We start from the raw sequence: 22206 nt of genomic DNA on the forward strand, positions 1-22206 counted from the left end.
AAAAACATACCTGCAATATATATGCAAAATATATATTTTAGGCACTCACGATATTATGGAAACAAGGTTGAAATTTAAAGTAAAACGTTCATAAACCAATGTGTCTCCGTTCAGACATTGACATGAATGAATTTCTGGATTTGATTTTTAACTATTTTCAAATATCCCAATCTTCTACCTTTACATGTATGTGTGGTAACTTGGGCTAGTCTATGGGTGGATTGATGTGGTGGTCTCCCTTAGCTTCAATCCCCCCTCCCATAATCATCATGCTATCATACTTGTGTAACAGCAAAATTTTGGATTCAAACATTTAAGGCCACATATTGTTTATTATTTCAAGGAACTCTTTATTAATAAGTTGGATTTATAACTTTTTATGCCTCCTTTTTTAGCAGTTGTTTTCTCTATGTGACCATGGGCCAGGTTTGCTCATGCGTTGATAACTTATCAGAGAAGGGACCACGGGCCAGGTTTGCTCATGTCTTGATAACTAATCAGAGAAGGGAGCATGGGCCAGGTTTGCTCATGTCTTGATAACTAATCAGAGAGGACTCCTGAATTTCACAAGTTACACTGAGTGCAGGAAACCTCAGATGAAGTTAAAAACCAGCCCAATCCATATTAAAAGTTTGCATATTTAATGAATTCCACGATTCTCATTTGTTGGTTTTCTGTGCTATAACCGCTGTAAACACTGTAAACATGTGTTAAAAAAATCTGTTTTCCAATTTGTTGTTTGTAGGTTAGGGAAGTGAGAAAGCGAGTGAAGAAGAAAGTGAGCAGCTACAGACTGCTAGAAGAGCAAACTCGAGAACGAGGAATTAGCGTGTTTGGAAAAACCTACAAACTCCCAGTGCAGCTCATCAACAGAAAGGCTGTCAAACGGAAAACAAACAGCCTGGACACCCACAAAAATAGCAAGCAGGTAGGCATGCAGGTACTGTTACATACAAGTACATTGTAGGTGCTAAGCACCAAGAAAAGCACAGTGTTTCCCCATTCATTAGGCTTTCAGGTTGAGAGGTGGTGGTCTGTTGCTCTTGCTCAGAATATTGAAATTATTCTTTTCGGACTGTGCTTCTTGTTTTTGTTTTTTTCAGAAAACTGCTGTTTGAAATTTGGCATCAAAATTTTCATGAATATTATCATTGATCTTCTCAGCGTTCCAATTGAAGTTTTTAGAAAGCACTAAAATGGGTTAGAAATGTTGGAACTTCACCATTGGTCGAATATATGACTTCATGAAAAGTGTATTACGGTCCACACAAGAGAGTCAGACCAACAACACATCATGTTGTAATGCTTATTTCCTTTTATTATTCTATAAATGTACGTACTGATTAAGACAATGTCTCTGTTTCTGAATTCATGATGAGCATGTTCAACATTAAAAATAACAGTACAGTGCTGTTGTTGCCAGCCAGAGGATATGTCTTTAAAATGTTCCACTCACTGAGCACTCTTTCAATTTTTAAGCCATTCAACATAACGATAACCAGTGTGCTAAATTTTTTTTTAACATGTATTTGCAACTTTTTCAGAAAAAAAGTACAAAAAAAAAAAATCTTATGACCCAGTGGTCTGCAAATTGAAAAAGCATGAGAGCTAGAAATTTATAGTTTGCACCAAACTGTAACCCAGTGTGTGAACTTTCTGGGGTATGTGGTTGTAATTGTTAAAATGGCATCACCGTATTTTAGACATAGAAATATTAAGTCCATCCAAGCTAACTGGACAATTACGAGCTCTTGAACTGCCTAGTTAACTTCCCACAGCAGACTGTGTATCGTATTTTACCCCGCCTTTAGTTGCGGGTCGTGTGCAAATATACATATTAAATAGAGATAGCCTTTCAAACAGCATCAAGTGTGTCACACAGCACACTGGCCGGTATATTTACCTCCCCGGACAATATCATTTCATGTTGTTTTATATTTATGATTTATATAGACGTGAACTATCAGAAATTCCGTCAGTGATCAAAGAGTTTTGTCACACAGTTGATAGATATCACTTTTGTTTTTACATTTTTTATATTTTGCACCCAGATGCCATGATGTTTAAAAAGAAATATTTTTTTCAAGAAGTTGCAATCTGGACTCAGCGGTATGACGCCATAATATGTGTACAGTAAACTTTTACATGTCCACGTCACAAAAGACAAAAAGAAGCGACGTCATACATATGCAGCATGGTCTAAACTGCTGGTGATTGGTCTTAAACACATGACCTCTGCAGAGGAAGTGAAATAAGGTACCAAAAAAGGTTCAGTGGTATTGGGCTACACAACAAAGACCCTTAAATATACCTGCACCTCTGTGTTGCTGAATGACTGTTACATTTATTGTCTTGTTGCAAACTCTTCTGTACTGAAGTTGAAAACATTTGTGCAGACTGCCTGGAAACCATGAAACTGCAGACAGTTCTGGTTTGTTTTGATTTTCATTTTTGCTTTTTCTTGGAGGAGTTGATGTGAACCTAGTTTTATATTTTGACTGTCTAACAAAAGAAAAAAAACAAAAACATCAGTTCTTTCTGCTCAATTGTTCATCACTTACTTTTGTAGGTTTTAATATTTTATTTTCGAAAGGCTAAACTTTTGATATATATCCTCTGAATCATCAGTTTTACATACACATGCTAACATTTTGGATGTTGTGCAGTGAAATACAGTACTATTGTATTACAAATAGGAAGCTTTTTTTGTCCCATGTTTTTGTTTTAGGTATTTAAAAGGTGATTTACAAATGCCCAGTGCTGTAAAAAAAAATTTATCTGATGTTAAGCCGTACACATATTTGTAAGGCTACAGGTATTAAAATGAAATTTTGTAATATATGTAGTTTATTTTAAGATTCTGTTGATGGAAACAAATTTTATTTGGCATCTTCTCTGTGAATTTATCTGGAATTCATTCTTATGTGCTTTTCTATCCAGGCTTCATTAAAGAAAGTGAAGGAAGTTTCTAGCCCAGTGACAAAGAGATCTGTGCACGAAATAGCTAAAGAGAAAACCCGACTGCAAGAGCTGGAGCAAGAATATGCGAAGAAAATTAAAGCCTTAAAAGAGATTCAAATAAAACAAGATACATCGCGCCAAAATACAGACTCTGATGATGCCCGATATGATAAGAGAATAGTCATTCCCAGTTTGGACAAAATTTCATTAGGAGGTGTAGAGAATACTGTTTTGTCTGAAGACGGTGAAAATCCAGTCAAAAGAAGACGGTCCCTACTGGATCTGAACATTAGCACTAAGCCAAACATAGCAGCACATGATAAGGATTCCAATAAGGATGAGAAACAGCCCACAGCCAAAAGAAAAGGGGTTGTCTTCAGTTTACCTGATGGACAGCAACGTCAGAATCTACAGCAGTTAGAGGTACGTTCTGTGAAAAAATATTGTTTAATAATAAAATGAAAATTTTCCTGGCATAGGAATCTCTATCAAAAGTCCAACATTCCTGTGTATTATCTTGAAGTACAAAATGAAAATGTTCCACCAGAGGTGAAAAACAGAATTGCCGCTGAAGATTTTTATTCCAGAATTAATATTCAGTTCTTTTTCAGAATATGAATTTTAAATATGAGTATTATATATGCATGTAATTGTGTTTAAGTATTATTGAAGGCAGATAAATTTAGGCAGATGCACAAAATAACCAAGGAATGCTGATTGTTACTTGCTCAGAACATATCTTACTGAAAAATTTAAGTTTTAGCACCAAAAGTAATAACCAAAATTGGTTTAGTCATTTACCATAAGGTTTAGACAGTTTTTTTAATAAAAAAATGATCCCAGAAGCCTGAGTTACACTCTTACATGTGCATGCCTGTATCCAGGGAAGTGATTAAATGTTGCCATTGAGCCGTCACCCTTATATTTATAGTTGTCATTGTATGTACTTACATATATTTGCTTTGGATTCTGGCAGGGAGAAAAGCTACAGAAGTTGTTGAAAAGTTATACAGTTCCTCACAAGCCAAGTTTTTGGAATGGCTGTCTTAGTTGCATGCCCATTCCTCCCACGGAAAAGGTATGTGTTAAACCAATTTGTAAGAATAAATCTGAGTTTGTCAATCTTTCAGATGAGCAATATTTTTTTGTCAGCGAGTAAGCGATAACTGCTATAATGAACATCCTGTGAAAGAGTCTGCATTTTGAAGGTAATAAATTGTAGGTATGTGTCATTTCTGTTTCACATTATTTTAGAAAAAAAGGGCTTGTAAATTTTAAACTTTGTATCCTGGTTCTGAAAAAATTAAAAACATCTGAAATTTCTCTTACAAGGTTTGAAGTAAAGCTTAGTGTAAAATTAATGGTGTTATTTGATCTGTTCTCTTTCTGATGTTTGTTGTATCTTTTTTTTATATGTTGCATTTTTTACACATGTCCCTCTCCATTTCCAGTTGTCAGGTGTTGACTTTGAAGGCAAGTTCATGTCCCAGAAGCAGTCCAGCAGCGTAGACTCCTCATCACATCCTTGCTCTCTACATTACCAGAGTCCACTCCTTCATTTCAAGTCTTACAGGTCAGTATTTGTCTCTACATGTTGCAATTTCCTTTTTTTGAAAATGGAGGATACACACATGGCTATTTCCCAGATCTGGATTAAGCCTGAGAAACAGAGAGATGCTTTCTGGATAAACAGACTTGGTTTTGATGATAGTGACACCTGATGTGGCAGAACCTAGGTTTTTCATTATGTAAAAACTTTTCTGCTCTTCATAATCCCAATAGTGTAAGGACATGCAAGTAGAGCTCTTCAGTCTGTTGTCTGCCACATGATAGTGTCCATCGTTGTCTGTGACAAAGGCCTGCAGATATGATGTTCTCAATACAGCTACAACGCTACATTATTTCACTTTTCGACAGCATGTGTGTGACGCCCTCAGATTAGCTGATATACCATGTAGATGTAGATCAGACTGGATTGCTAGATTTCTCCTGGGTTGGTGGGGAAGATCTGAAAATGTTCATTCTCCATTTTAAAGTGAATGGCTTTGCTGAGATTTTAGCTGCATGTACAATGAGACTTGAATTAATACTAGATTGTCTGATGTGTTCCACATTGAATGTGTCGGCATTGGGGCCGGTCTGCTACAGGAAGAAGTGATTGTATTATAAGGAATGTTTGACAAGTCCCATAGTACACTTTCTTTCTTTCTTTAAGTGACAAAAAGAGTTTGAACTTGAAACTCCCCTAACACCATTTATATGTGGACATAACATTGAGTAGAATTGTGTCAGGTAGTAAGTTTGCTGCTCACTTTAGTATGTAACCACTTTACAGGCTGAGTCGTTACTACAGAACCAAGGAGTGTCTGCAGCTGTCCTCGCGGACTTATAGTAACACAGTCAACCCCAACAAACACATGTGCAGGTTTGAGCTTCAGGGAACTTGTAATGACCAGAAGTGCAGATGGTAAGTCTACTACCACTAGGAAAATGATCACATACCCTATTTATTGTAAAATTTGGGACACCTAGTCTGCTCATTTTAGCCAATATATATGTAATTCTAGCAGGAATATTAAGATTCTTTTTTCTCACATGGTTAGACTATGTAATGAACAACAGCTTTCTCATATCTTGACTTCGCCACGATATGGCTGAAATATTGCCGATGTGGCATTAAGCCATTATCATTCATTCATTCATATCTTTACTTTTCCAAAAGGCTGGTAAAGAAATGTAATATTCTGCTTTCAACACTATTAATGTCTGTCCTAAATTTTAGAAGAAAAAGGGTAAGCTATAAAGCATGCCCAGACCCTTGCTGGCCTATTCTGCCATCTAGGAAACTATTGGTTAGATTTGATCAACCCCTAACCAATGAGGTCACAGGCTCAAATTCAACTCAAGCTAGCTTGGCTGCAGCTTTATAGCAGGAAGTTTTTCAGATTCCTGGTGAAGAGCAGTGGTTTACTTTGCATAAACCTGACTCCTCATACCTAATTAAAATGAAATATTCACAACATGAATGTAAAAACACTAAATCAAATTAAATAAATGTACATGTATAAGCAACCTGTTTGTTTTTATGTTGATTGGTTACACCAACAGAACGCTGTATGAGTGGAAAATGTCTTCTAAGACATATCTGCACAGAATTTCTTGGTTCATGGTTGCATTTTGGGTTACTTAATGTATAGATTTTTATTTTTTTTTCTGAACTGTAGGTATGTTAAGTTGTCAGCATGCAAATAAACAAAATGATTGATCATACATAAGACAACCATAATAAACAACCTATGTGAATGGTGTTGACAGGCAGCATGAGGTGGACTACACACTAAACCAGCATGATCTGTTGGCTGACCTTACATCTTACTGCCCTAAGCTGGCTGCCATTACAGACAATACAGATGTAGCTGATTACAAAACATTCATAGGTAAGATGTGTGACATTTTTTTTTATTTTTGACTGTGATTTCTGTTGGTGTTTTAATTTATTCATGCACATAATAAGTAGTTAGATTTTACACTCTTATTGATCCACCGATAAGGTTGCCATAATAAACGAGCATGGATATACTCTGAAAAAACTGAGACTCTGCCTATCTGATGTCTCAGTATTTCAGACAGTTTTATTTTGTCATCTTCATGTTATTCACTTGTGTAGGGCTTGTATTTTGCCAGTGGAGGTCCTAAGAACGAAATTAATTTTGTTACAAAGTACATTAGAAGCAGTCATTTATCTTAACAGTTGTAGTGCTTTAGATGCTTTTAAGCCTCTGTTGACAACTTGTACATCATTATGTAGGGAAAATTAGACTCCATCTGAGAAAACTTGCCTCTGTTGGAGTCAGATGGAACACCACAAAAATCATCATGATAATTAACAACAAAGACTGTTTGATGTGGATATTGTCTATAATTTGTTCTTCATGGCAAAGATGTTTCTGTTTGTATATAACTAGAGCGGTGAAATCTTTGATATTACAGGCACTGTCACCCTAGTTTTACATCAATCTTTGGTTAGTCTAAGCTATGTTAATTTGCGATAGATCTACATCACCATAGAATGAAGGCTACTTTTCTCTGTCTGAGGAGAGTAATGTACATGTACGCCTGTGAATGTTTTTGTAAACCCTTTTTCTCTTGTGGCCAAAGTACAAGTGGCTTCTGTTGAAATTATAGCTGATGCGCTGTACCATATAAAGCGGTATAAATTCTGGTATCTCTTGACATTACGTTTTGCCACAGTTTTTTTGTTATGAAATGAAAACGTTTCAAGGAACATCACTTACTTTTCTGTTTTATTTTCATTCTGACTAGACTGGCCCCAAAAGCTCAGTTCGTAGAGCGTCCGCTTCGGGAGCAGTAGATCCAGGATCAATCCTGGGTCAAGTCACACATGAAACTTTAAAAGAGGAAGTTATAACTTCCTGACTTGGCATTAAGGGGATAGTGGAACGACTGGTTGACCCAGCCTCATGTGAGGCGGCTTACCTGCCTCAGTAAGTCGTCTCAGTGAAGCAGCACTAGATAAAAGAGCGGTGGAAATCCGTCCTGCAACAAGGAGGCACATTACCTACACCCTAAGGATTCCTTCATCATCATATGACTGAAAAATTGTTGAGCATGATGTTAAACCCCAAGCACTCACTCACTAACTCATTCTGACTATTACCAGCTTGTGTTTTGTAGACAGGTATGTTGACAAGGTTGTAAGTCAGCATGGAGAGCACATGAGCACAGATCAGCTGTGTGTTCTGCTGGTCAGTGAAGTGCAGAAAGCTGCAGGCTTAGGTGAGTGGCACACTCTACAAAATTATGCAAAACATTGTTGGCCTAAAAATGTACGATTTGTAATTTCCACAAATGGCTTGTTTAAAATAAAAAAGAAGGAAATTAAAGAGACTAGGATTCTGTTGAAAGAGCTTAGTGGTAAGGGGTGCACTGTGCAGGTGTGATTTTGATCTCAAGTCAGGGTAAATCAAGTGACTGCTAATGTGGTGAAATTGGCTCTTCTCACTGTCCGTCAGCATGGATGATAGGCCAGTGCTTGGCCTCCCTTATGTCAGATAAATTTTGCTGAAGCATAGGTCCAGCCACATCCTCAAGGGTGTCACATGTGTATAGAATTATACTCTCATTTTGCAGCCTCTTAAAGTGAGATAACTTGTCATCCATCTGGAGGGTGACAGGCTTTCTTACACCCCTTAAACCTGAATTTTTGAGGAAGGTGTTAAACTGCAATAAAATCAAACAAGAAACAAACAAGATTTTGCTCTGCTATTCGTACGACATTTTTTCTGATGTGAAAAAATCACCCCTGCCATTGATGATGATGTGCTATAATGTAACTTTTCTGCCGGCGTTATGTTTACAGCTCACCCCTGGAGTGTGCGGACAAACAAGAGATTGTGGAGGCCATGTCAGACAGAGGCTGCGAAAGAGAACACGGACTATGTCACTGCAGAAAACTTGAAGCCTGTTCATTTAAACACTTCAGGTTAGTTGAAAGCTGAATTATATCTTACAGTTTGTCTGTGTACTTGATCCTAGGAACCTGTTCAAACAGCAGGTGACAGACCCTTGACAAATATGGTCATATTGGAGGGGGTTTCATGTCCTTATCCTTCCACCACCTTATCATGTCAGAAAAATATTTTAATATATCATTTTTGTCCTCCCCCATGCCCCACACCTTGTTGGAAACTGGTTGGGGAATATAGGGATTTGTGCTATCCATCATTTCGTCAGGTAAATTGAGAACTTTTTGACTGATTGCTTGCAAAAAAACTCAGGTTTTTGAGATTGATTTTTCATCTCTATGTGCAAAAAAATACTTTGTCCAGACAGTAAACTTCCAAACTTTTCGGCAGATGGTTTTTCGGATGGTACATGTAGGACAAGATCTTAGATCAGTTTCTGAAAGCATTCAAAGTACTATAGCCATGAATCAGAATGGTCGTCGTTGCTGATATTGTACTGGCGTAAAGTTTGTAGCATGTGACCTCTCTTGTCAGATTTGCCCGGAGGTCAAGGACCGCTGGACATGGACAATGTGATCAATGAGCAAGACCTACGTTACTTCCTGGATGGACCGGCTGTGCAGGACATGGAGTCTGCTGTCCTACAGAACCCAGCCAATGTTCAGCTGTGGGTCTTGTTGGCGTACAAGAAACTACGTGGCACTGATGAGGAAAGGTAAAATAACCATATGTGAGATTATATTGTGAGTATGCTGGTATACAAGTCTTCTACAGTTCTTATTATAAGCTAACACTCAAAATACTCTGACATTGACACAATTGCTCTGTAGCCCTAATGTTTACAGCTACACTCCATGGCTTTACATTCGACAGGAATCCGGGATTTGGATTCTTATCCTCTTATCCTTAGGGAATGCTCTGGAATTCTGGTAAAAAAGGAACATTCAAATTTTATTTGAATAGAATATACATTGTTTCAAATCATTAAAGTTATGGGGGGCCTCCATGGCTCAGTCGGTTAGAGCCCCAGCTCAGCCTCTCACCAATTCGGTCGCTGTGAGTTCAAGTCCAGCTCATGCCGGCTTTCTCTCCGGCCGTACGTGAGAAGGTCTGGCGGCAACCTGCGGATGGTTGTGGGTTTCCACCAAGCTATTCCCGGTTTCCTCCCACCATAAGGCTGGCCGCCGTCTTCTAAGTGAAATAATCTTGAGTACAGCGTAAAACGCCAACAAATGAATAAAATAATAAATTAAAGTTTATGAAAATGAAAATGCCCCAAATCTCTTCACTTATATACGTTACATGCATAGGTAGGCATTAAAACTTTTATTTGGAGCAACTGCTTTGTGGCATTAGATTCTCGCATCTACGGGAATCCAATTAGATCCTGTAAAAATCGACGAAAACAAAGCGCTGTACTCCGTTGCTCAGTTTGGGCATATCCTTGCCTTGCAGTGGGGAGAGTGTTCCCATGGACCTGTGTCTGAACGTACTGGCCAGAGCGCTGGAGGAGAATAAGAAAAGCTCAGAGCTGTGGTACCATTACTTGAAAATCTACCGCCATCACCCCGACGCTGAGGACATCGCTGAGCTGTGCGAGACAGCCCTGGCTTGTACTCCCAGTTACCCAATATACCGCCAGGTTAACATCTTATGCATCTGTCTTCTTAATTCGTTAGTTACCTTAATTCTTCAACCTTTTTACATGTGATTCTGTGCTTTTTATGCACTGAATTTACTTTGATCTTAGAGGCAATACTGCATATACATATGTACGCTGGATGGGTTAGCCAATTTCAGGACTTCACGAAAAGTACAATTTTATCAATGGACATAGAATAATACCCTGAGAATATATTTGAATAAACATCTGATAAACATGCATAGAGGTTGCAGAATTATGTTTTATTTATTTGATCGTTCCTTAATGCATGAGAATTACTGTACATGTAAGTCTATATAAATAAATTTTTTTTTATTTGCTTTTCCTGTTTTTTGAAAGGGCGTATAGCTAAACTACTTGTATTTCCGCGTTGATGAAGATTACAAAAGCAGAAAAGAGGACAAGTGGTTAAGATGTTGATCTAGGGACTGATTCAGTGTTAGCCCTACCCCAGCTTTAGAAGGGAATCTGTGAGAGATTTTCTCTTGTCCCTACTATTATCAAGGCCTGGGTGGGAATAAATAGATGAAAGCCCTTGTAAGACTGTTCATGTTGTCTTACATGAACTTCTTTGGAGCATTTATCTTCCACCTATATGACACATAGCATGAGCTCACTATGGTGAGTTGTTTACTACAGGCACTCCTGTTTCTCTCCTGCAATAAAACGACTGGCACAACTCCAAACCTTGAGGCACACCATATGCAGGTTCACTTGAACAGTTCTCATTGTGATGTCTTTGTGACAGTTAGCAGCCAGAGGCGTTTGTGGGAGCTGTTTGTGCGGTTTTGTTTTAAAGATCACACGGGGGAAAGCTTATCAGTAACTTGCTAAAGATGGGTGGTAACATTTCTGTATTAAAGGTAGGAAAAACTAACACACTAATTAACTAACTAATGCAAGTACATGTTTGCATATACATGTGTTTTATAATGCTGTGATAACAGTAGCTGTAAAAGTTTATAACAGTTATCTGTTTATTATTGCTTAACATTCACAATGATAATTGTTCTGTGCAAAATCGTAATAATCACAGTGGCATCCCGTTTTCAGTACCTCAGTATAGCAGTGTGCTTCTCAGAAAAAGAGTCGATAAGCAAGCGGCTGTTGAAGTACTTGGTGACTCCTGACCCGGATGACTCTGCCCTGGGTGACGCTGATTCGCGCTCGTTTCGTCTGCTGGAGTCTGTTGTGTACCTGGTTGATGTGTATGTTCAGAGTGGCAGGTACAAGACGGGGCTGCTCTATCTACAGGTATATCACCCCTTCTTTACACTTTTTATTACGTCAAGTCCCAGGAGTGGATACTTGTATGCAAGATTAACATTCTGCTCATTTACTCCATGTGGCCCTCTGCCCACTTTTACAGAACTACAGGATCAATCATATTTCACATCATCTCAAGGCATTCTATAACTGAGACAACTTTTTTACAGTTGCAAGAAACAGTTACATAAAAATCATCGAAAAAATTTTCATGTTATTTTATACATGAAAATTGCGCAGCGTTTGTAGCTGTTACATTAACATCCACGTGGCTGACACTTTACTGAGTTTGTCTTGTGTTGTCAGTCCTTGTTTCCATCGGAAGGGAAGCCGTCCAGTGAATTGTTCAGTCTGATGGTGCCCCTGGACAAGTGTATACTGTGGCTGACCTTAATCAGCTTGTCTCAGTTCCATCAGCTCCCAGCCCCCCTCATCAACCCATGTAACCAGAATCCAGGACAAGTCGTCTCCAGGGTAAGTTAGCAAGGCTCTATCTACCTCTTAACCTCAAGTTTAGCTTTTTTGTTAAGTGACACATTTTGCTTGATTCTGATTGATTTATCCAGCTTATGGAGCCACTTTAGTAAGATTTATTTTGAAGTGTGATCCAGATGTTGGCATTAGAAGTATCATTCTAAGGCCTTTATATACTTTTGATAGTTGAACTTTAAAAGAAATACAGTACATATTCTAAATTTTGTACTTTTTATAGTCTATACCCAGTTCTCATCTATTTGCACTAATAATACTGCTTTGGACTGACAGTAAGACCATAATCTTGACATGACACCTTAATGTCCGAGCAAGGCAGTGCTGCCCTCTAGTGCAGCTGTAAGCTGGTCACACTAGCAAGACTGTTCGTGAAGGAAAGGTTGGTTTGAGCTGCGCGAGATTGATGTGACACTGACTCTGTACAATGTAGTGTATAAGAAGTACAGATGTTGTTACATGTAGTGGTGCAATGAATAACCTGGTTTGATTGAAATGATTTAAACTATTTTCTCCACGGTGCTTTATATATTTGCATTATTGGATATTGAGTATTGGACAGTGAGTGATTGAACTTTTCGTAGATTCTCTTGGCTGTTGGCATTGTAGTGATTGAATTTACTTTCTCATTCCTCTTTGTGCACTCCAAATTAACATAACGCTATTTCCCCAATATCTCAATATGTTTTTTTAGAAAGTCTTCCAGTTGCCATGGGAAGATCATGCTGATGTTACCAGAAATGTTGACAACATTCTAGAGATACTGTGGAGAGCTGTTGACAGTTGCTGTCCTCAGGAGGGTCTTGCAGGGGAGACTCGTCAGGAGAGCGGCTCAGCTGCGCAGGAGGATGAGATACGGATGGCCTTGTACTCCAACATTCTGACTGTTCAACAACTGTATGTTAGGTACAGCTCACAGAACTGCTCTTAGTGTGGCTTCAATGCACAGCACCTGTACTTTTGTGTTAAAAAAAAAACAGGCAAAACATTTATGCGTATTTCTGTATGTCTGTACAATATCTATGATGCCACAACCATTTATCCCATAGACTCCGCTCTTGTTGGCTGTATTTCTGAGGAACCTCGGGAAGTGTAGTGTCAAGTATCCAAAACTTCTGCAAATTTGACAGTGATATTGTCAAATCTTTTCAGTGGATTCTACCTTTGACATTCTGGGTTTGTGTACAAAAGCTATAGTCTACATTCCTCCAAAGGGCTTAGTGAGTGTTCCTCAAGTGTAGAATGAATGCTATGTGTGGTAGAGGCCTGCTAGTTACTGTGTGTGGCAGATATGAATTCTTGTCACAGGGCAGAGCACTAGTTATCTCAGAGAGGTTTTGACCTGTGTCGGAATGAATGCTATGTGTGGTAGAAGCCTGCCAGTTACTGTGTGTGGCAGGTATGAATTCTTGTCACAGGGCAGAGCACTAGTTATCTCAGAGAGGTTTTGACCTGTGTCAGAATGAATGCTATGTGTGGTAGAAGCCTGCCAGTTACTGTGTGTGGCAGGTATGAATTCTTGTCACAGGGCAGAGCACTAGTTATCTCAGAGAGGTTTTGACCTGTATCAGAATGAATGCTATGTGTGGTAGAAGCCTGCCAGTTACTGTGTGTGGCAGGTATGAATTCTTGTCACAGGGCACAGCACTAGTTATCTCAGAGAGGTTTTGACCTGTGTCAGAATGAATGCTATGTGTGGTAGAAGCCTGCCAGTTACTGTGTGTGGCAGGTATGAATTCTTGTCACAGGGCAGAGCACTAGTTATCTCAGAGAGGTTTTGACCTGTGTCAGAGATGTATGTACATTTATAACTGGTTAAGATTTAGAAGTATATGAAATAGTTTACTGTTGCTTTTACCCTTAATACCTTCTTATGGACTATCATGTTTTGTACACTTATGTATTGCAACCTGCAGTCAAAAGTATGAAGCATATTGCATTTGACTTCTTCAGTTTTACAGCCTTATTTTAGAAAATTGGACATATTACTAACCCTTTTCAATCAAATTGTGTGTTAATAAACTCAAGTCACCTTAAGTCAGAATCATTTTTTTTTAAATATCAGTGTGTCAATATTGGATGCCAATGTACTTTTATGGCTTAACTCAGTTTCTTATGTCTTTGATTCTCAGTATATTTTCTCCAGTGCTTAATAGCTCTGAAACCTAATTACATCATTGTTTATCACGAAGCATTGTTGGTAGAAGCAAAATTTTGCTTTATAAATGAATGAAGATTGATAATTGTTGTAATACAGATTGATTTTTAAGAGAAGAAAACATTTATCCGTGATGTGTGGATTTTACAATGATTTGTGTTACAGTGTGGAGACTGCCCGCTCAACATGCTCTCGGTGGAAGGGAGATAACCCTAATCTGCCTCAACTCTGGACCCTGGCATCATCAATTGAGTTCAATACTGGAAATGTTGATGCTGCTATTCAGGTAGGTTTCTCTTTATAAGACCTCTTGCATATGTAAGTCAAAAACACTGTGCATGTGCATGTGATTTTAATTTGGACCAAATTATTTTATGTTTTATTTTACTTACATATTTAATTGGTGTTTTATGCCGTACCCAAGAATATTTTACTTATACGGTCAGCATTATAGTGGGAGGAAACCGGGCAAAGCCCAAGGGGAATCCCACGACCATCCACAGGTTGCTGACAGACTTTCCCATGTACGACCAGAGATAAGCTGGACTTGAACTCACAGCGACTTGGTGAGAGGCTCCTGAGTCATTGAGCCGCACTGGCATGCTAAACACCGTGGCCACAGAGGCCTTTATTGTTTTATGGCAAGCGTTTTAAGAACAGACACTGATAACTCTTGTCAAAATCGTGATTTAAATGTATATGTTTTTTTTTATAATGTGGGCATGTTTTCTTTATCTTTTTGGTCACAGATTCTGGAAGAAGGCCTAAGATATCAGCCTCACTGTGCCAAATTGTACCAAAGTGCTGCTAATCTCAGCCTGAGTAAGGTGAGCACAAGCCCTAGTACATACTCAAACACCATACCCTGCTGGTCAGCAACTTGTGTCCTCCCAGCACAGGCTGACAGATGGTCATCAGGTAGTAAACACAAGCTTTCAGATATCTGCATTTTAGTTAACTATACAAGTGAGAGTAGGAAATGGCACACCGATAGTGGTTAGCTTGCTTATTTCCATGATTACATCATCTGTAGCAGTTCATAAAAAGTATATAATCTGGCCGTGGAAAGCTGTGCAAAAGTAGCAAGCATAACTGTTAAACGTAAGGTTTATACACTGAGTGGATGTGGAAGTGGCATTTCCACAAGCAGTTATTCTCTGAGCAGTCTCATGTGCTGCATGTTTGTGTTTTCAGAAGGACAGTGACCGTGCCCTGGGGCTGTTAGAGCAGTGTGTGATAGCGCTGTATGAAGTAGATATAGCTGACTCCAAAACCTGCGATCCTAACCTCTTATATTGGTAAGTGGTGGTATTGAAAGCTGCCTCGCTTGGCACTCAGCACTGAAAGGTTAGAACATGGAAATAGCACTGGTTGGTCCGATGTCGGTATAATGTGACTGTCGGGGTATGATATCTGGTGGCCAACCTGATGCTTCAGTGGTGGCAGCACTTTGATTTATTTATTTATTTATTTATTTGATTGGTGTTTTACGCCGTACTCAAGAATATTTCACTTATACGACGGCGGCCAGCATTATGGTGGTTGGAAACCCACGACCATCCGCAGGTTGCTGGCAGACCTTCCCACGTACGACCGGAGAGGAAGGCAATATGAGCTGGACTTGAACTCACAGCGACTGCATTGGTGAGAGACTCCTGGGTCATCACGCTGCGCTAGCACGCTAACCAACTGAGCCACGGAGGCCCCGGCAGCACTTTGATGGCATGGACTCACCGTCCGACAAGGAGACACAGTATACATATATGTACACATGCCTAATGAAAAATTGTTTGGAAGTACAACGTAAGACTCCAAACATGCATACATACTTACTTATTGAAAGCTCACACCCGTACATGTATGGGTACATGTTCTAAACGTTCTAAACAGAGAACTCACCTGGGACCTCCCTGGCTCATTTGGTTAGCCCGCGTGCGCAGCGTAATGACCCAGAAGCCTCTCACCAATGGGGTCGCTGTGAGTTCAAGTCCAGTTCATGCTGGCTTCCTCTCCAGGCGTAAGTGGGAAGGTCTTCAGCAACCTGGTCATGGGTTTCCCCTGGGGTAGGCCTGGTTTCCTCCCGCCATTATGCTGGCCGCCATCATATACATAAATATTCTTGAGTACGGCGTGAAACACCAATCAAATAAAAACATCAAATAGAACTCATATAATTTGAGTTTGGATACCTTGACTAAAGTGGGTAGACTTCAGAGGTTTGCAGTAATCATGAATGACTCTCAGAATCTTCAAATGACAAGAATATAAAGTTGATTTGAGATATCTATCCTGAAGGTTCTAATAAAACATAACATTGATAAGAACAAAAATATCCTACACATTTGTTTTTTTGTTTCTCTTTCAGCCGAACATTGGGTCAGCCAGTTCCACTGAGCTACAAACCCCCACCTTTTGCTGCTGGTGTTACAGAGGCTTTAGTACGGGATCAAATTGGTTCCCTCTGGCTGAACTACTGGTAATGTCTCCACTCCAGCTGGTAATGCCCCCCCCCCCTCCATTACACTTGGTAAATTCCACACTACACCTGGTAATGTCTTCCATGAGAGCTGGTTATGCCTCAATATATAATAGAGCTGGTAATGTCTCCAGTACACCGATAATGTCCACACCACATCTGGTAATGTCCTCCTTGAGAGCTGGTAATGCCTCAATACGTAATAGAGGTGGTAATGTCTCCAGTACACCTGGTAAAGTCCTCACTACACCTGGTAATGTCCTCCATGAGAGCTGGTAATGCCTCTGTATATAATAGAGGTGGTAATGTCTTCAGTACACCTGGTAAAGTCCACACTACACCTGGTAATGCTTTCCGTGAGAGCTGGTAATGCCCTACTCTCACTCTGTATATAATAGAGCTGGTAATGTCTCCAGTACATTCGGTAAAGTCCACACTACAGCTGGTAATGTCCACACCACTATTGGTAATGTCCTCCATGAGAGCTGGTAATGCTTCATTATATAATAAAGCTGATAATGTCTCCACTACAGCTCGTAATATCTTCAATACACTCGGTAAAGTCCACACTACAGCTGGTAATGTCCACACCACTATTGGTAATGTCCTCCATGAGAGCTGGTAATGCTTCAATATATAATAAAGCTGATAATGTCTCCACTACAGCTTGTAATGTCTTCAGTACACCTGGTAATGTCCACACTACAACTGGTATTGTCCTCCATGAGACCTGGTAATGCCTCAATATATAATAGAGCTGGTAATGTCTCCACTACAGCTGGTAATGTCTCCAGTACACGTGGTAAAGTCCACACTACACCTGGTAATGTCCACACCACACCTGGTAATGTCTTCCATGAGAGCTGGTAATGCCTCAATATATAATAGGGCTGGTAATGTTTCCACCAGAGCTGGTAATGTCTCCAGTACATGTGGTAAAGTCCACACTACAGGTGGTAATGTCCACACCACACCTGGTAATGTCCTCCATGAAGGCTGGTAATGCTTCAGTATATAATAGAGCTGGTAATGTCTCCACTACAACTGGTAATGCCTCCAGTACACCTGCTAAAGTCCACACTACACCTGGTAATGTCCTCCATGAGAGCTGGTAATGCCTCAGTATATAATAGAGCTGGTAATGTCTCCACTACAGCTGGTAATGCCTCCAGTACGCGTGGTAATGTCCACACCACACCTGGTAATGTCCTCCATGAAAGCTGGTAATGCCTCAATGTATGATAGAGCTGGTAATTACCAGCTGTACTGGAGACGCTACAGCTGATAATGTGCCCTAGTACATGTAAAGCTGGTCATGTCTAATCTTTCTGGTAATCTACCCTCTACATCTGGTAAATTCTCACCGTTGTGGGCGATGTCTCCGCTACAGCTGGTAATGTTTACTTTGTTGTTGATGTCCCAACCACATCTGGCAACTTTTTAACTTTTTATATACATCTGCTGTTTGAAAGATGTCCAGTTGTCCATCTGTCCATCTGTGTCAGTGCCATGCCTGTAAATGTTTTGCATATGCAGTTTTAATATTTGGTGGATGGATAGATGATTTTGATTTTATATGCATGAGTAGGATGTGATGTTAAAGTTAGAAAAGCGGTTTTCTTGCAGTCTGTTACTAGAACTACAGGGAGACCCAGGCCAAGCTGTTGAGAGCTATGAGACAGCCTTAGGGCTCCTCCAGTCTAGGCAACATCTCACAGACGTGTGGCAAGGGTAAGCTGGAACTTGATATCTGTTTATTCTAGCATGGTACGTGGGAAGGTCTTTCAGGAGCCTGCGGATGGTCGTGGGTTTCCCCTGGGCTCTGCCCGGTTTCCACCCACCATAATGCTGGCCACCGCCGTATGAGTGAAATATTCTTGAGTACGGCGTAAAACACCAATCAAATAAATACATAAATATTCTAGCCTATATGGATTTTATGAAGTAAAAACGCTGAATTAGTGGTGTCTGTTTCTGTAGAAATTTCTTCCCCACCAAAACCTGAGAGCTTCATGTACGGTTAGATATTCCAGAAAGCAGCCCAAAACATCGAACAAATGCAGAAGATAATTGAGACAGGGCGTCATGTCCTGCATATGTTCACGTCTCTGTGTCGTTGAAGGTACCTTCAGTTCCACCAGCGCCAGCTGAGCTCTTTGGGTCTGAAGGAGAAGCAGAAATCTTTGCTGTCCCTCACTCGCCTTCTACATCGCTGCCTCAGCTCAATCCCCGTCAAGAGGCCACTGCCCTGCCCAGGGGACGGTCACTGGATGGACTACACAGACCATAACCAGGTTGTGGAAGTCTTCCTGAGATGTTTCCCAGAGGACCAGAGGTTACTGGTATACAGGAGACTGGTCCAGCTCATGCCCACCAATGTCAACCTCATCATCAGGTGCAGTACTACAACCTATCACTGTAACAGTGGGTCAGGATAGCTATATGTGTACAGTAAGCTTGTGATCTCCCTTCTTTAGAAAGTCTCTAGCCTTGCTTTGCACATACTAAACTGCCAATCAGCTCTACTTTAGGTGCTGTCTAACAGTTTTGACATGCTGAAAGCAGAGTGAAAGGTACATAAATGTTATATGTCACAGATGTGATCTCTGTTTTGGAAAGTTTCCTTTGCTGTTTAAAAATGTATTGGGGAATAGAACAGATAATAATGAGGAATACAACATACAGTAATGAGAAATACAGCAAAGTAAGGAGGAATACAACAGAATACAACAGGTAGTGATGAGGAATACAACACATAGTAATGAGGGATACAGCAAAGTAAGGAGGAATACAACAGATAGCGATGAGGAATACAACACAGTGATGGAGAATATCGCAGATAGTAATGAGGAATACAACATATAGTAATGAGAAATACAGCAAGGAGGAATACAACAGATACTAATGAGGAATACAGCAAAGTAAGGAGGAATACAACAGAATACAACAGATAGCGATGAGGAATACAACAGATAGTGATGAGGAATACAACACATAGTAATGGGGAATGTTGCAGATAGTAATGAGGAATACAACACAAGTGCTTATCACATAACACTATTATTTCCTTACAATAAAAATGCCTGTGTACAGCCTTAGGGCTCCTGCTGGTCAAATCTAAGCACTGAGTTCCTCATGGTTTTGGTCATATCAAAATGTAGGGCCCACTTTTCTTTCATTGGCAGCATTGGTAATACGATTGTGCATGTGTTTTGTTCAGTCATTGTGAGATGTTTGCTGGATCAGTACAACTAGTGTAGAAAAAGTATATGTACATGTATACAGGGGCCTACATATACATGCACCGTAAACTACTTCTTTCCAATGCCACCCTTTACTGGATGTGGTCTATGGATAAACTCCTCCTTGAACGTTTTTGTCTCTCAGGTCTATAGAGCAGGCCCTTTCTGTGGAGGATTATGCAGAAGCCAAGAGTCTGTGCAACTCTGTGCTGTTTGAACAGGCTGCCAACTGTCGGCTGTGGAAACTGTGAGTATGAACCTATCACCCATCAGCTCTGCTCCGGCTAAACTTTGTCCCTTACTTAGAGGTGAAATTCACTATGACAGTGTAGACAGGTGCTGTGAAATTCACTGTGACAGTGTGGACATGTGCTGTGAAATTCACTATGACAATGTAGACTGGTGCTGTGAAATTCACTATGACAATGTGGAAATGTGCTGTGAAATTCCCTATGACAATGTGAACATGTGCTATGAAATTCATTATTGCAGGTGTGGCTGAGGCACTATTGCAGTGCATATGTTGTAAAATGCATTATTGCAATGCTGGTATGTGTTGTACTGTTGCAGTGTTGGTATGGGTTGTAAAACTAACTATGGCAGTGTGGGCGTGGGTTGTACTATTGCTTTGTTGAGATATGTTGTAAAATTAATTATTGCAGTGATGGCATGTGTTGTACATGTTGGCAAATGTAGGCAAATGTTGTAAAATTCACTAATACAGTGTTGGCATTTGTTGTAAATTTACTATTACAGTGTTGGCATGTGTTGTAAATTCATTATTACAGTGTTGGCATGTGTTGTAAATTCACCATTACAGTGTTGGCTTGTGTTGTAAATTCACTATTACAGTATTGGCTTGTGTTGTAAATTCACTATTACAGTGTTGGCATGTGTTGTAAATTCACCATTACAGTGTTGGCTTGTGTTGTAAATTCACTATTACAGTGTTGGCTTGTGTGGTAAATTCACCATTACAGTGTTGGCTTGTGTTGTAAATTCACTATTACAGTGTTGGCTTGTGTGGTAAATTCACTATTATAGTGTTGGCATGTGTTGTAAATTCACCATTACAGTGTTGGCTTGTGTTGTAAATTCATTATTGCAGGCAGTTACACAGGGGCAAACTAGCCAGATGCAGGACTAAATTACTTGAGATATTTTGACATTTTTTCATTGTTTCAGATTTCATGTGTTACACAGTTAACATAAGCAGTTTTGTCATAAATTAAGACTGAATTTTTCTTATGAGAAATGTGCACATGTACATCACTTCTAACGCCAGAAGGTATATAGTGAATCTTTTGTGAACCCACAACCAAATGGTTTGGGAATTGAGTATACTGACCAGCATTCTTGAACATTTTCACACTTCCTTTCTTTTTGTGTTTTGCAAAATTCTCAGCAATGGTCCATTATAACCTGACAGTTTTGTGTGAACCCTCAGCCTGATGGAATACACAGACTTTACCTGGTTATCAGGTTTAAGAATCTTCTAACAGTTGACAGATCTGTGCTGTTTGCTGCAGATGAACTTGTAAACATAAGTTTGCTGTTGAAGAATGTATATCTTTGCTGTTACAGAGCAATTGGCGTGACCTTGAAGATGAAAAAGTACAGGGAGGTTGGTAAAAAAATAAGGCTGTGCCTCTTTCCTGTTTTTGTTTGTTTTTTTTGTGTCAAATTTTATTGTCGCTGTTATAGGACTTTACAAATAGAAATTTTACCCTTATGTCTGAATCATTGCCTCTTTACAATGTGTACTTAGCAATTTATGAATTTGAGAAAAAATGCACTAGATTTTAAGTAAGTAACTTTGATGGTAATGTCAGTGTTTACAGATGACTCTAATTTATGTATTTGCCATCTCTCATTAACACCACCCCCCACCCCCACCCCCACGCTTTACTCTGATGTTCAGAGTTTTTCTGCAATACTGATAAGTGAAGAGCACTCATATCATTGGAAATGACAATATCTCAGGAACACAGTATTTCATAGTGCTGTGTGATGAACTTCTATATGTAAGTTGAAGATTTATTTGTTGCATTTTTCGCAAGTGAACTCATTATGTTTGCTTTCCAGGTGCACAAGTTGTATAAGAGAGCTGTCCAGAAGTTACCCTTGATGTTTACACTGTGGAAAGATGTAAAACTTCCTTTGCTGGTTTCGTCTGTATTTAAAAAATAGTTTTACTAATGAGACATTGGCATGAATTGGCAGTATTCTGTAATGAGAGGCCGACCATTGTGCAAGGGTCAACCGAATGCATGATGAGTAAAACATTGGGCTTATTTTGGATGATGCTGATGACTAAAGCCTTTGGCTACAGTTTGTGTTTCTGTTAAAAGTAGATAAGTATCAGTTCACATTATGAAGTCATGTGTTCAAGCACATTGTTTTACTCAGTGGCCAAGCAAAATGTGTAATCTTCTGTTATATGAAATACCCTTTGACTGAATAGC

General features: G+C 39.5%; 1 protein-coding gene across 1 annotated transcript in view; it reads left to right on the forward strand.

Moving 5' to 3' along the window:
- LOC135461897 (zinc finger C3H1 domain-containing protein-like) overlaps positions 1-22206 on the forward strand; it is a 37566-nt gene that overhangs the window by 12518 nt on the left and 2842 nt on the right. Inside the window, exons 12-33 of the mRNA XM_064739179.1 lie at positions 746-928; positions 2941-3384; positions 3938-4039; positions 4413-4534; positions 5297-5428; positions 6277-6398; positions 7657-7758; positions 8342-8464; positions 8982-9162; positions 9903-10089; positions 11164-11364; positions 11683-11850; positions 12560-12771; positions 14189-14309; positions 14773-14850; positions 15218-15321; positions 16389-16499; positions 18126-18230; positions 18622-18894; positions 19887-19988; positions 21326-21365; positions 21827-21889. Of these exons, the coding sequence (XP_064595249.1) occupies positions 746-928; positions 2941-3384; positions 3938-4039; positions 4413-4534; positions 5297-5428; positions 6277-6398; positions 7657-7758; positions 8342-8464; positions 8982-9162; positions 9903-10089; positions 11164-11364; positions 11683-11850; positions 12560-12771; positions 14189-14309; positions 14773-14850; positions 15218-15321; positions 16389-16499; positions 18126-18230; positions 18622-18894; positions 19887-19988; positions 21326-21365; positions 21827-21889 (3276 nt within the window). The remainder of the gene's footprint in view (positions 1-745; positions 929-2940; positions 3385-3937; positions 4040-4412; positions 4535-5296; positions 5429-6276; positions 6399-7656; positions 7759-8341; positions 8465-8981; positions 9163-9902; positions 10090-11163; positions 11365-11682; positions 11851-12559; positions 12772-14188; positions 14310-14772; positions 14851-15217; positions 15322-16388; positions 16500-18125; positions 18231-18621; positions 18895-19886; positions 19989-21325; positions 21366-21826; positions 21890-22206) is intronic.

This window comes from Liolophura sinensis, chromosome 1 (assembly GCF_032854445.1).
Source record: "Liolophura sinensis isolate JHLJ2023 chromosome 1, CUHK_Ljap_v2, whole genome shotgun sequence".
NCBI classification, from domain to species: Eukaryota; Metazoa; Mollusca; class Polyplacophora; order Chitonida; family Chitonidae; genus Liolophura; species Liolophura sinensis.